The 14,324-nt window shown below is 58.5% G+C and overlaps 1 protein-coding gene across 3 annotated transcripts in view; it reads right to left on the minus strand.

Annotated features, from left to right (window-relative positions):
* CACNA2D2 (calcium voltage-gated channel auxiliary subunit alpha2delta 2) overlaps positions 1–14,324 on the minus strand; it is a 136,473-nt gene that overhangs the window by 5,457 nt on the left and 116,692 nt on the right. For 2 of the 3 annotated variants that reach the window (XM_055136518.1, XM_055136519.1), the window contains exons 7-24: positions 14,158–14,289; positions 13,981–14,038; positions 13,353–13,403; positions 13,133–13,232; positions 12,892–13,050; positions 12,566–12,673; positions 12,402–12,480; positions 11,847–11,896; positions 11,560–11,649; positions 11,316–11,387; positions 11,082–11,156; positions 7,398–7,472; positions 7,238–7,309; positions 7,085–7,156; positions 6,942–7,003; positions 6,046–6,122; positions 2,458–2,518; positions 71–168 (exon numbers count right to left, since the gene is read on the minus strand). In XM_055136518.1, the coding sequence (XP_054992493.1) occupies positions 71–168; positions 2,458–2,518; positions 6,046–6,122; positions 6,942–7,003; positions 7,085–7,156; positions 7,238–7,309; positions 7,398–7,472; positions 11,082–11,156; positions 11,316–11,387; positions 11,560–11,649; positions 11,847–11,896; positions 12,402–12,480; positions 12,566–12,673; positions 12,892–13,050; positions 13,133–13,232; positions 13,353–13,403; positions 13,981–14,038; positions 14,158–14,289 (1,491 nt within the window). Of the gene's footprint in view, positions 1–70; positions 169–2,457; positions 2,519–5,085; positions 5,107–6,045; positions 6,123–6,941; positions 7,004–7,084; positions 7,157–7,237; positions 7,310–7,397; positions 7,473–11,081; positions 11,157–11,315; positions 11,388–11,559; positions 11,650–11,846; positions 11,897–12,401; positions 12,481–12,565; positions 12,674–12,891; positions 13,051–13,132; positions 13,233–13,352; positions 13,404–13,980; positions 14,039–14,157; positions 14,290–14,324 lie in introns of all 3 variants that reach the window. The other variant, XM_055136517.1, reaches the window with a different exon arrangement.

Below are 14,324 nucleotides of genomic sequence, written 5' to 3' on the forward strand. Positions count from 1 at the left end.
GCCATCTGCTTGGCTTGGGTCTGCCTGGGATTGGGTTCTCCTGGGCTGCTCTGGCACCAGAGGCACTCACATTGCTTTGAGTCTGGAGTCACTTTCTCCATGAGCTCAATGAAGTTTTTCAGGAACTCGGTGTTGTTGTCTGAGGCATTCAGGTCCTTGCAGTACTCTCTGGGGTGGGGAGGGGTAAGAAGAATGGGCTTGGGGTGCTGGACTGGTCAGTGAGGTCCAGGTTCCCACAGGCCTTCCTGGCCAGGTGCTGAGAAGCCTAGGCCTGGGTGAGGTGTGAGCATGACTCACATTTTCTTTCTTTTCTTATTTTGGGCCATATACATATACATATACTCAGGGTCATTCCTGGTTCTGTACTCAGGGATTACTCCTGGCAGGACTCAGGGAACCATATGGGATGCCAGGAACTGAATCCAGGTCAGCTTCATGCAAGGTAACTACCTGCTGTACTCCCTTTGTGAACCCATGATTCACATTTTAATTGGGACCACCCCAGCAGTGGTCCAGCAGTGTGGGGGCAGGGTTGTGTGTGTGTGTATATTTGGGGGGTCACATTTGGTGATTATTCAGAATTACTCTTGGCAATGCTAGAGGGACCATATGGGATGCTGGGGATTAAACTCAGGTGTAAAGCAAGTGCCCTACCCATTGTATGATCTCTTCAGCCCCATGGGTCATGTATATTCTTACAGGTGGCAGCCATTCTGCTGGCCAGGCTGCTGGTCCTGCATAGGTGATGGCTGATGCCAGAGTGAAGACCTGTCATGTTCTCTTGCCACAAATGAGTCAGCTGAACGCCCACCACTTGTGTCCCTGGATCCATGTGCCTGGTGTGGCCCCAATGGTCCCAGTTGGCACATGAAGATAGGACTGCGCATGGGACAGGGTCCCTCCCAGTGGGTTCAGTTCTGCCCCTAGCTGCCATATCCACCTGTGTGTGGGAGCCCAGGATCAGGCCTGTGGGTACAAAGTATGGATCGGGGCCCCGGAAGCTGAGTCTAAGACTTTATCTTGCTGTTTTCTGGCCTTTGTACAAGCACCTGGAGCCTCAGCCCTTCCCATCACACCCAGAGGTGACAGGCGTCAGGGAAATGGGGCCCTGAGACTGGTGCTCTCTGGCAGGGGTGCTCTTCCCTGAGGCAGACAGGTCCAGTTCCTCCTCAGGAGCCTCGTCAGGCAGGGGCGAGGTGGACAGGAAGGTCCTCTTGGCAGTCTTGCAGAGCTGGCCCTCTGCCTGATAGAAGAGCTCGCTTCTGCCCTGTCTATCCGCCAGACCTCCCCGTGGCCAGTGTGGCAGTGACCCGGACAGCTCCAGAAACGTGCTGCCTCCCCAGGCTGGCAGGGCCTGTGACTTGGTTGCAGTCCCCACTGCTCTCTGGCCCCCAGGCCTTCTGTGGAGTGCCCAGCCTGCCCACCTACATGTGGAGGACACAGATGATTTACCCAGAGTGGTGCCCGCCTGCAGCTCTGTCACCTGCAGTCTCCCCCCAGTACATACACTGACATTTGTGGATTATTTCATTCACTCACCAACACAATTTATTGAGCTGTCCTGAGCCAAAGATACGGAGGTAGCAGGAGAGGTCCCTGCCCTCAGGGCTTCTGTGCTCCCCCCAGCCTGGACACACGTTCCCCACAGCCACCGATGCACACAGCCTGCTTTGTATTCCCACGAGGGACTCCCGAACACACACACACAGACTCACAAGCACGAACGCACATCTACACGGTCACAGAGAACTCGGTGCATGCACCACGTGCACACACGTGGAGGGGAGATGTGTCCAGAGCCCGTGCGGTGCCTCAGGGTGCCCTTGGGTCTCTGTCGCTGCACCTGCCTGCCCTCAGCCCAGCTGGGCCACAGGGCGGTCAACAAGGCTGCAGGCAGAGGGTGCATGAGAGGGTGTGTGCGGCGCCCAGCAGGCGCTGAATCCCTGACCCCTCCCTGCCCAAGAAGCTCCTCAAAGTGTCTACCCCCCCACCCCACAGTGAGCCACCACCGCTAGACTTGGCACTGCCCACAAGGGCTCTGGCTGGTTCAGCAAACACTGACTGACACAGGACAAGTATGGAGTGCGGGTTGAGGGGGCAGTGGGGAGGGCACCACAAACCAGAGCAACAGCTGCCCAGTGCGGAGTGGACTGCAGACAGCCAGCCCAAGGCAGAGGGGGGCTCCTTCCTGGGGACCTGGGAGGGCGGGAAGGTGTGGAGTTCAGAGCCCTCCCACCCCAGGCCAGGGGCCAGGGTGGAGCCAGAGTGGCGGTCACAGCTGCCTGGGGCGGCTGCATGGCCCCCGGTGTGCACATGGCCGCACGCACGGTGGGGCTATGCATGGGGGTGGCGACACTGCACAGGACAGACACACAGAGCTCCGGGCAGCAGTGCAGGAGGCGGGCCAGGGCGGTCGGGGTGGGGGAGGACACCTCAGCAAGGCCACACGCAAGCTACCTGGGAGCAATGAAAACATGTCCTTCAGACTCAAAGCTGCTGGGGAGCAGGAACTCAAAATCTGCAACAGAAACGGGGGGTTATCCGGCGAGGGCTGGGGAGGCAGGAGGCCAGGGGGCTCAGAGCTGAAGGGGCTGGAGGGGCGGGGAAGAGGTGTCTGGGGTGGGGTGGGGGTAAGGCACCAGCAAAGAGGGAACCCGCCACTTCCACGTTCAAGTTCGAGCCAAGAGAGAAGGGGCAGGTGGGGAGGGGGAGGGCCTGTGGAGACTAGAGCATGGCAGGAGGAGGGCAGTTATAGCCAATATGTTGCCCGGGCCGGTCCTCTGTCGGCAGTGAGTCCCTTGGCGTGGCTGTATATGCTCCCATACGGCTGTATAGCACATATACACGGACACACACACACACATATATATACACACACTGCTATATATATGCATGGTCTGGGGGAGGCGCCAGTCTCGCTCTTATCACATCCATAATGGAAAAAAACCGCATGCTGAGCTTCCTTTGCCTCCAAAGAGACTTTGAGGAAGGGAATTGGCTTTTGGCAGCGGATTGTATCTCTCTTTCTTTGCTGCAGCTGTTTGCATTTTGGTAGGTCTTGCTTTTATTCTGTGTCAGGCATCAACATGGCCAAACCGAGGGGGTTTCTCACGGGCAGAGACAGTCCAACCAGAGACGGTGTGGGCAGCTGGGGGTGGGCTGCAGTGCATTGTGGGGCGTGGGGGAGTCCCATGACCCTCCCTGGGGCAGGAGGCTGGGGGAGGGGGCTGAAAGGGGCAGGGACATTGCTTAAACCTGCGCAGCTGCTCTCTGGATCGGGGGTATGGGAGATGGGCAGTAGAGTGGGGTTTCTTCCTAGCACTCTGGTACTCTGGTAGCTTCCTTCCTAGCAGGGAGGAGTGTGGGAACTCCAGGGCTCTAGAGGGAAAGTTTCTCACTGGGCCTCTGCCTGAGGCTTGTGATCTGGGTATGAGTGGAGGTGAGCATGTTTATGTGTGCGTGGAGGTGCATGTGGGACTGTGTGTGTGTGTGTGTGTGTGTGAGTGATGGTAATGTGGGTATTGGAATCTGGTGATGTAGCCCTTGGGGTGCTTCTGTGGCCTTTCCTTGCCTAATGGACTGGCCACTGGGCTGGCCTACATTTGGGAGGGGGTCCCCACATGCTCAGCCATTGTCCACATGCTCCCCTAATGGCAGCCCTTGGGGTGTTCTGCCTTCCTAATGTACCCCGACTGCGAGCTTTCTTCCTCTGCCTTCTCCCGCGTGGTGATTTTTGCAGAAGGAGGAGGGTTGGTTTTTTTTTTTTTGGGGGGGGGGGCAGGCTGTCTTTCCTCTTTCCAAATACTCCCACAATGCACTGCAAAATTCTGGGAGGGGGCATTCGGGGTGGCCAGCAGGCTGGGCAGTCACTGGTTGGACCGTTGCTTTCTGATGGGACTGTGAGGCAGGGTCTGGACACAAGCCGACAGGGAGGGGGGGAAAAAGAAGAGGAGGTAGGGAGGAGGGGGGAGGCTAGGCTATGGCTGGCTTCCTCCCAGGGCCCTGCATTTCTGGGGTCACTGGGGAGGAGTTGGGAGAGGGAGGAAAGACAACTCAAGCCAGTGGGAGCAGGGCACGACCCCCACCCCCATCTGGGCCAGTGTGGGCTTCTCTCTCCCCTTTGCCGGACTGAGCTGGCAGGACCCTGGAGCTTGGTGTGGTCTGCTTCCAGCCAAGGGTCCTGGGATGGGGCACCCCTCATGACTCTGCAGGGCCCCTGTGTGCTGGGGGTCCCTGTGCACTGTGCAGTGCCCCACATGTGCCGTGTTCTCACCACTTGGCTCCCCAGCCCGCTCTGGGACTCGCTGCCTCCCTTTCCTGATGTCTCTCTGAGGCCCGGAGCCCTTCTTTCTTCACACGCACCCTACCTCCCTCTAAGCTCCCTGCTGGCTCTGAGGGTCCAGACAGATCCCCTCCTGTTGTCTGCCAGGCCCACACTCCAGTCTGCCTCTCTTCCACGGGGGCTGTGTGCCGGAGCAGTGGGAAGGGGGCCCAGGGGCATCACCCAGGATGTGTCTCAGGCCTTGCTCTGTCGGCCACTGGCTGCCCCTCTCCTGCTGCTGCCCTGGAGGAGGGCCTGAGGTCCCCAAGCCCTCTCTGCCTCGCTTTGTGGGGTGTGTTTCTCACTCTGGAGCCACTGCTGGAGATCAGAGGAGGGAGAATGACCCCAGAGGAGCCCTTGAGCTGCGGGTGCTTTCCCGTAACCTCACCGCAGCCCCTCGGGGGCCGGTCTCCCCATTAGTAGCTCAGGGGTGAGAAGTCTCCAGCTCTGGCCCCACTGTTGAGTTGTCTTGGAGGGACAGAGAACAGGGAGCAGGTGGGGGCCTGCCCCGCGGGTGGAGGAGGACGAGGAGGGCCGTGAGCTCTCAATACACAGGACCCTGCAGGCAGGGCTGGGGTCAAGGGCCCCTGTCTCTAACGGGGCTCAGGGGTCAGAGGAAAGGCAAGAACTACAGGAACCAAGGGGATGCTGGGTGGGGTTCCTGGAGAGCAGGGATTCGGCTAATCCTGGGCAGGGAGGGGGGCAAGCAGGGGTGTGAGGGCGGGTGGGGAGGAGGAGGGTGCACTGGTTCTGAATATACTTGCCCTTCAGTTTGCTGATTGGCACTGGGACAGTCCACCAAGAGAGAAAGCGAGGAAAACAAAAACAACACAAACACAAAAACAAACGAAAAGGGGGAGGGGAAGGGGAGGGGCACAAACAATATTTTATTCAATGGCTGTTTGAATGAAAATATTGTGTCTCATCATCATACCGAAAGGAAACTTCTTGCAAAAAACGACATGAGAGAGAAAGAGAGAGCGAGAAAAATCAAAGGAGATGAGCCCCAGTCGGCCAGGCAGGTGGGGGGCGCCTGGTGCGGCCAGAGCCCCAGCCTCCCTCCCAGTGACCTCTGGTGGTGGCAGGCGACCGCAGGCTCCGGAGGCCTCTTGGGGGAGACCCAGGGTGAGTGGGACATGCAGGGAGGAGCGGCAGGCAGAGGAGTAGGGCCGGAAGAGGGGGGAGGAGGGCAGGGCAGGGGGGTGGGTGGTGGTACAGGGCTGAGGGAGGGAGGGAAGGAAGGAAAGGAGGAGCAGGAGGAAGAAGAGGGAGGGAGGGTGGTGGGCCAAAGGGAGGGGAGAGGCAGGAGAGGGCAGAGGGGAGGAGGAGGATTCAGGGGGCAACAGACAGGGGAGGGAGAGGGCTGTGAGGTGGGGGGAGGAGAGAAGAGAGAGGGGGTGTCTTCCAGGAGTGCAGCCCCCAGGGATGTGCGGGGGAGGCAGGCTAAGAATGGAAGACACGGAGCAGGAGAAACCAAAAACAGAAACCTCAACGGAAACCATGAGAGAATGGTCTGGAACCAAATCTGAGAAAAGGCGAGCATGCAGATTTCCACAGACTTTCCGATGGCCATGGCCGGTGCCCCAGCCTGCGGGCACCTGGGGGCTGGGTAGAGGGGGCAGGAGGGCTGTCTTGCCGCAAGCGGCTGGTTCTGCTGCCTGGGGACGGCCAGGGTGCGGGCGGAGGCAGGGGTGCAGGGCGCAGGCAGGGGCTGGGCCACTTACACTTGACCTGCAGGATCTGGTCGCTGAGATTGGCCTGGAGGTAGAAGGTGCTGTAGGGTGGGAGCACTAGCCCGAGGCTGGGGAGGAGGGAGAGGAGGAGCTGGTCAGTACTGGGGGGAGGCTGGCCACAGGCCTCTCCCCAGGGCCTTGGAGAGGAGTGGACAGGCCTGGGCTGTGGCACTTCCTGAACATAAGGACAATGTCCCAGTAGCTGGGGGGGAGGGGACTCATGGCCTAGAGGCCAGCACCCTGGGCACACCAGGGCCTGGTCCTTCTCCCCCCAACTCTTCTGGAGGCCTCTGAGGGCTCCCCCAATCCCTACTCCACCCCTCACTCCCAGCAGCCTCTCCCAGCACACCACCTGCCCACACAGCTTCCTCCATCTGGCTGGCAGCAGCTCCCAGGGGCTGGAAAATCCCAGGAGTGAGCTGGGCGGGGGGTGCTGCCTGGGAGAAGGATCCAAGTCCCCAGAGATGCCAGCACTAACTCGGGCTGGTTCTGGAGGGGTGATGGGAGTAGTCCATGAGTGCACAAAAGAAAGGTTGCAACTGACCGGCCTCACCCACTGGGCAGGCCCGCTGCCTGCAAATGCACGTACTGAGGATGATATCCAGGGATGGACACCCCTGGGCGGGACTCAGAGAGCCAGCCATGGGGAAACTTTAGCAGCTGCCTTGGGACAGCCAGGGTGTCCTGTGTGCCCAGAAGGTGGCGATGGCTCCTAAAGAGCCAGCAGAAGGTCCCCAGGCACTGAGTTCAGGGTGAGCAGCCGGTGACTGGTGCCCCATGGCACAGAGTCCTACAGCCGGCAGACCGGTGTGGGAAAGAAAGGGGGCAGCGGGGCTCAGGCTTTGGCTCTGGGGTGGCCCCCTGCCCCCCATCCCTGGCCTGCTCACCTGTAGTTGGTGCTCCGTATAGGTACCCAAGTGTAGTTCCGCATCACTTCATCGATGTACCGCTGCGAGAAGAGGTTGGGTGAGGTACTGTGGCAGGCAGGAGGGGCTGGGGGGCAGGAGGGTCCCCCACCCCACTTTCTTACCTCATCCAGGGACTTGACCAAAGCTCGGATCTGCCTGTGGCCCTTGTTACCATCGATCATGCTCCGACGGATCTGGGAGGGCGAGACAGGAGGGGTGCAACCCCTTTCCTCCTCTGCACTGGGTGCCCCCCATCCCTACTCGCTTCTCCCTACCTCCTCCTTGTTCTCATCCTCCAGCTCTGCATCCAGGAAGTCCAGAGTCACAGGCTCCCGGAAGTTGGTGGTCTAGGGGAGGTGGGTCAGGAAGTCAAGGGTCCCCATCTGGCACAGTGTGCCCTTCCCGCTCCTCCCCACCCCCCTCCCCAATGCTCACCTGGGGCTTAAGGTTGGGGTGCAGCAACACGTAGCCGTTCAGGTCAATGGCAAACACGTAGCCGTTGGCACCAAGCTGAGGGGAAGATTGGGGACTCAGGGCCTAGACAGCTGGGCGGACTCTCAGTGCTCCTTCTTGTCCTGATCGGCCTTGAGGGATGCGGTGCCTGCCTGGCTGAGGCCTCCACATGCCCACAGGCCCTGTGACACAGGCTTGCCTCTGATGCCAGGCACAGCACTGGCCCTGGCTGAGGATGACCAGTGTTGTGGGATTTATTTGCACTCAATCCCCTCCCTCTCTCCCTCCCTCCCTCCCTCCCTTCCTTCCTTCCTTCCTTCCTTCCTTTTTGGGTCACACCCGGCAATGCACAGGGGCTACTCCTGGATCTGCACTCAGGCATTACTCCTGGTGGTGCTCAGGGGACCATATGGGATGCTGGAAATCGAACCCGGGTCAGCCACGTGTAAGGCAAATGCCCTACCTGCTGTGCTATTGCTCTAGCCCCCAGTCCTGGTTCTTAATGGAACTGCTGGTCTGTTGGAGTATCCCACAGGAAGGCGGCTAACCATACCACTTAAGCAGAGCATGGTGGACCTTGGGAAGCCTGAGGCCTGGGGCGTCCCTTCTGGATAGAAGGGAAGGGAAGAGGCGGGACCCTGTATACACTCAGCCCTTACCTCTGAGCCTGCTTCTCACAGCACACAGGAGCCGAGGACAGGCCCTCATAGGGCCCAAGGTTAGGGTGCTGCCCCACCTGCCTCCGCTCTACTGGGGCCCTTCCATGCTTTTTGGGGGCCACATCCAGCGGAGCTCACGGCTTACTCCTGGCTCTGCACTCAGGAGTCACTCTTATTTTTATTTTATTTTTTTATTTTTTGCTTTTTGGGTCACACCCAGCGATGCTCAGGGGTTACTCCTGGCTTTGCACTCAGGAATTACTCCTGGCGGTGCTTGGGGGACCATATGGGATGCCGGGGATCGAACCCGGGTCGGCCGCGTGCAAGGCAAACGCCCTACCCGCTGTGCTATCGCTCCGGCCCCTCAGGAGTCACTCTTGGCAGACTCAGAGGGTACTGGGACTTGAACCTGGGTCAGCCATGTGCAGGGCAGGCATGCTACCCACTGTACTATTGCTTGGGCCTTTTTTTTTTTTTTTGGTCTGAAGGTAACTGGCAAGCAGTGGCTAAATAAGTCATGTGCTATTTACCTGCAAAGGTTAGTTTAGCACATCAGAAACCCTCCCCCATCTGTCCCTGGCCGTAGGCCTTGGCCCAGAGAGTTCCCCCTGCTTCTATGTTATACCCTCCCTTTCTTTTTCCCCAGGAAATTTCTGCTCTTCCACCAGTTCACCCCATGGCACACGTTTGGCCTAACCTTAGTTATTGTGTGGCTGTGAGCTGAGAATAGCTTTATTTTTTTTTTTGGTTTTTGGGTCACACCTGGCGATGCACAGGGGTTACTCCTGGCTCTACACTCAGGAATCACTGCTGGCAGTGCTCAGGGGACCATATGGGATGCTGGGAATCGAACCTGGGTCGGCCGCGTGCAAGGCAAACACCCTACCCGCTATGCTATTGCTCCAGCCCTGAGAATAGCTTTGTATTCTACATTGTTGTTGCTTGGGGGCCACAACCAGCAGTTCTCAGAGCTTACTCCTGGCTCTGCACTCAGGAGTCATTCCTGGTGCTCAGGGGACCATATGGGGTGCTGGGGATGGAACATGGGTCAGCAGCTTGCAAGGCAATCACCCTATACTCTTGCTCTAGTCTCTGTTTTTTATTTTTAGTGTTTTTTTTTTTTTTTTTTTTTGCTTTTTGGGTCACACCCAGCGATGCTCAGGGGTTACTCCTGGCTTTGCACTCAGGAGTTACTCCTGGCGGTGCTTGGGGGACCATATGGGATGCCGGGGATCGAACCCGGGTCGGCCGAGTGCAAGGCAAACGCCCTACCCGCTGTGCTATCGCTCCGGCCCTTTAGTGTTGTTTTTTGAGGATTTTGAGTCACATGTGGTAGTGCTCAGGAGGTACTTGCTGTCTTGGGCTTAGGGACTGTGCCTGGCGGTGCCAGGGATGGAGCCAGGGTCAGCTTTATGTGCAAGGCAAGTGCTTTTTCTATCCTTTTTTTCTTTTTTTTTCTTTTTTTAAATTTTTTTTGGGTCACATCTGGCAATGCACAAGGGTTACTCCTGGCTCTGTACTCAGGAACCACCCCTGGCAGTGCTCAGGGGACCATACGGGATGCTGGGAATCAAGCCCGGTCGGCCGCGTGCAAGGCAAATGCCCTACACGCTATCGCTCCAGCCCCTATCCTTTTTTTCATGTATCATCATGATCTTTATAAAAATATTGAATCACTATGGGATACATACTTACAAAGTTGTTCATGATTGGGTTTCAGTCATACAGTGTTCTAACATCTGTCCCTTCAACAGTGTGCATTTCCCACCATCAGTGTCCCCAGTTTCCCTCCCGTTCCCCACCTCAGTCTGACTCTGTGGCAGACACTTCTCTCTCTCTCTCTCTCTCTCTCCCCCCCCCCTTCTCTCTCCTTTTAGGCACTATGGTTTCAAGGCCAGTGTTTTTTTTGGTTTTCTTTTTGGGTCACACCTGGCGATGCACAAGAATTACTCCTGGCTCTGCGCTCAGGAATTACCCTTGGCAGTGCTCAGGAGACTATATGGGATGCTGGGATTCGAACCTGGGTTGGCCGTGTGCAAGGCAAATGCCCTACCCACTGTACTATCACTCCAGCCCCGAGGCCAGTGTTTTAACCCCTGTACTTTCCATAGATGGGACTGTGGCTCAGCAGCAGAGTGCAGGCCTTGGGTGTACGAGGCCTTGAGTTCTGTCCCCAGCACAGTTGTGAGTCCCTCCTCCTCCTCCTCCAGCACTGTGGGGCGTGGCTCTGGTGTTTCCTGAATACCACCACCACAAATCACCCTGAGATTTTTTACATATATTTTAGGCCCTGGTGGTGGGGTGCACCAGGTGGTACTCAGGAGGAGCCAGGGTCACACACACAGTGCCATGGGTGGCTGCCAGGGCCACCCAGTCTATTGGGGTGGGGGCTTGTGGGCCAGGGCACAAGCCCATGGCCTTGTACATGTACTTACTCTACCACGGAGCCACAGCCCAATGCAGTTGTTTTTGTTTTGGGGCCACACCTGGCAGCGCTCAGGGATTATTCCTGGCTCTGAGCTCAGAGATCACTCCTGGCGAGCTCCTGGGACCATATGTGATGCTGGGGATTAAACCCGGGTCAGCCTGTGTTAGGCAAGAGCCCTACCCGCTTGTGCTATTGCTCCAGCGCCATCAGTTTTTTTTTTTTAAGTAGCAGGAAATGATTGAAAGAATAATTATATTTCATGATGTGAAAATGACCTGAAATTCAAATTTCAGTATCCACAAATAAAACTGTATTGGAACATAGCCAGGCCCACTTATTTGTTTTGTCTGTGGCTGTCTTTTTCATACAACAGCAGAATTGAGTTTGGCGATGAGTTTAGGTTGGCAGAGCCTCACAGTCCAGCCCTCTGTGGGGAGTTTGGTGGCCCCAGCTTTAGGCCCAAGGTCACCGCCTCTGGATGCCATCTCTGATGGCCTGAGCTCAGAGGTGCCTATGAGGTGGCATCATCCACATCAGGACTGGCCTCTGAGCCTGGCCTGCATCCAGGCGGACACTCACCGTGTAGTTGGGCGTCAGCCTCTTGATGTCATTCAGAGCCACATCAATGCCCATCACGCCCAGGATCAGCTGGTTCTGGGAGCAGAGGCAGAGGCATGGTGGTCTGCCACAGGCTCCGTGCCATGGGAACCCTGACAGCCTCCTAGTTTTAGGCCTCAAGCTGCTCTCACGAGCTGCAGCAGGCTTGTCTGGCCCAGGAGGGCGTGGACCCCCACCCTGTAGGGGAACTCTTACCTTCTTTTCCCCTGGGCCATCCTGTGTCAGGTTGAAAACAGGGAGGGTCCCAGTCACCACTAACCCCAGCCCCTGAAGGGAGAGGAGGATGGGTCAGTCTGTGGCCAGTGGTGTGCCTGACTCAAGTTTGGATCTGGGTTCACCTATTTGGCCCCTCCTCAGAAGGGGCCACAGGGAGCCTAGCCCTGTAGTTACCCCTGGGGGAGGCAGCCAGCCCTACCCGTTCCTTGCCTAGAGGCCTTACCAGCGCATCCTCATACACGTTGGTCCATTGAACCTGCTTGGCCTCCTTGCCTGCCAGCACCATGGGCCGTCCCAGCACGTCTAGATATTCCTGGGGAGGGGGCAGAGGGCGGTGGTAAGGAGCTGGCCTCTCTCCCACCCGAGGTTCCACTCTGCCGGCCCATTCGACATATTGCCACCAGGGGGCGCTCTCACCACACAGGAACCCACATCCCAGACCTCCGGCAGAAGTAAGGGGGAACTTGGGAGGACACTCCCTGCCCCTCCTCCCCCCAACACCATTCTCACCTGAGTGTTGATGCGGATGGCACCAATGGAAGGAATCTCAAAATAGTAACCTATGAGGAAAGGGGACACAGAGGCAGACTTGTACCCTTGGATGTACACGTTGGAATCCTGGTCATACACCAAGGTGTATGCAGCCCTGACTTGGCCCTTGGGGTTCCTTCTCTTTTAGATGTCACTCAGTCCTCTCTGGCTCATGTCCTCAGAGCTGTATGCAATTACCCTGGCAGTGGGAACGAAGGTCTGAGAGGGACCATGAGTCCAGGGATCCAGGAAGCAGAGCTGGGGTGAAGGGAGGAGCCCGAGGCCGGAAGACCCTATTCTAGGATGACAGCAACACTCAGGGCCCACCCAGGAACAGGCCCCATGCATAGGGGGATGGAATGTCCAGGAAACAGATGGAGGAGCAGGTAAACCAGGGGACAGATGGGCAGAAACTGCTCATTTAGATGGAAGCTGGCCTGCCAGAGAGAGTGACAGATAGTGATGGCAGCTAGACACTGCCCGGAGGGATGGGCAGCTGGGCCACCAGGGCATGCCCTGCAGGACCCACAGTACCTTTGTTTGTGCAGGCCATCCACTGCAGCGGTGTCACGTCGTAGTTGTGCTGCCCCACAGAGAAGGTGAACACACGCACCTGTGTGCAGCTTGAGGTCACTGCCCCGATGGGCCAGGAAAGCCCTCCCCTCCGCCGGACCACCCCCGTCCGGGCTGTGCCTCACCGTCCGGTTGGGCCAATTGTATTTCTCAAAGACATCCTGCACACGGTCCTCACCGCCGTCCGTGAACATCATGATCATCTTGTTGCAGTTGGCGCGGGTGATGTTGGACTGGGGGGAGGCGGTCAGGGGCACTCAGCACCTCCTTCAGTCCTGGGCCAGTTCCCCTCTGCAGGCAAGCCTGGCCCTTGCCGCCCTCCTGCTACCACACACGGGGAGCCTGCCAGCCCGGTGGGCTCTAACAGGGGCTGTCTGTCTCGATCTGCTGAGTGTCACCCAGCCAGGCCCTTGCCCACCCTTGGCTGCCCACTTGCCACCCCAGGGCTCACATTCTGCAGCTGGTCGAAGGCATACTCAAAGCCGGCCTTGTAGCCTGTGGTGCCCTTGGCCACCATGCCCTGCACGGCTTCCTTGAACACCTTCTTATTCCGCACGTTGGCTTGTACCAGGTGGGTGAAGCATGACACGGGTTGGGCCTTCTCATTGAACTGCAAGGCCAGTGGAGGCTGGTGAGGGGGGAGTTGCATGGCCACCACGGGCGGGGTGGCCCCTCAAGCCCGCTGCACTCACCGAGGCCACATTCACGTAGTCGTCGTCAGAGAGTGTGTCCAGCATCTCGCAGACGGACGTCTTCATCAGCTTCAGGGTCAGGCCACTCACGCTGCCACTGCTGCGGGGGCCACGGAGACGCCAGGTCGGGGCGGCAGCTGCTCTGCCCTCTGCCCTCCTGCGGCCTGGCAGTCAGCTCTACCCCCCGCCCCGCCCCCGCCCGCCAGCATTGCTCACTCACACGTCCACAATGATGACCATGTCCTTGGGCGACGAGGCCCCCTGGATGTACCTGTGGGGGAGCCTCAGTAAGGCTGGCTGATAAATGCTCAGTGCCTGGTGCCCGGCCAGATGCTATTTTCTGCACCAAGGACTCCATGTCCAGAAAAATAGTCCCTACCCATGGCCCACAGGATCTGGTCCTATAGTAGGTGAACCCCAAGGAGCACTGGGCAGGTGACCCACAGAAGGCAGGAGGGAGGCCAGTCTGGGCCATGTGGGGACTGAGGTGGCAGGAGCAGAGGTCAGGGTAGGGGTACCGCAGGAGGGCCAGGCTGCTGAGGGTGCAGATGGGTGGGACAAGAGCAGGCCAACCCCACAGAGCAGACCCCCACTCTTGGGAACCCTCCCCCTCCTAGGCCCAATTCCCTCAGCCCCGAAAGGGTGGTGTGCAGGGCAGCGGACGGGGCAGAGGCAGCTGGGAGGCCTGCCTGGGTGATGGGATCCATTTTCCAGTGGCAACGATGTGTGAAATGAAAATTGGACAGAGCTGACTGCGCCCTGCTTGGAGGCCTGGAGACGGGGAGGGAGGGGGCAGGCGGGAGTGGGAGCTGGGGGTGGCCCTGTCCCCCCACTCCTAGGCGGCTCACCAGGGTCTCCTTCGGACATCATACAGGTCTATTTTCTTGGGGGCTCGCCACGGAGTAGCTGTGGGAGGAAAGGGGGTGAGGGGCCGCTCTGGCAGCTGAGGGGCCTTGCGGGAGAGCACAGGACCCTGCCACCCCATAGCCCCCATGCTGAGGGTGGGGGCAGGGGCCGGTGCCCACCTGGATAGTAGCGCGTGACCCCCGTGGCGCTGCCGAAGACCTGCCACAGCAGTGTGGGGTCCTGCCTGCGGTTCTCGATGAACACGTTCTCCAGGGCCTCCGTCCAGTTGAGCTCATTGAGGATGACTGTGGCTGTGGGGGACGCATGTGGCTGCAGTGGGAAGTAC

This window comes from Sorex araneus, chromosome 4 (assembly GCF_027595985.1).
Source record: "Sorex araneus isolate mSorAra2 chromosome 4, mSorAra2.pri, whole genome shotgun sequence".
NCBI lineage: Eukaryota > Metazoa > Chordata > Mammalia > Eulipotyphla > Soricidae > Sorex > Sorex araneus.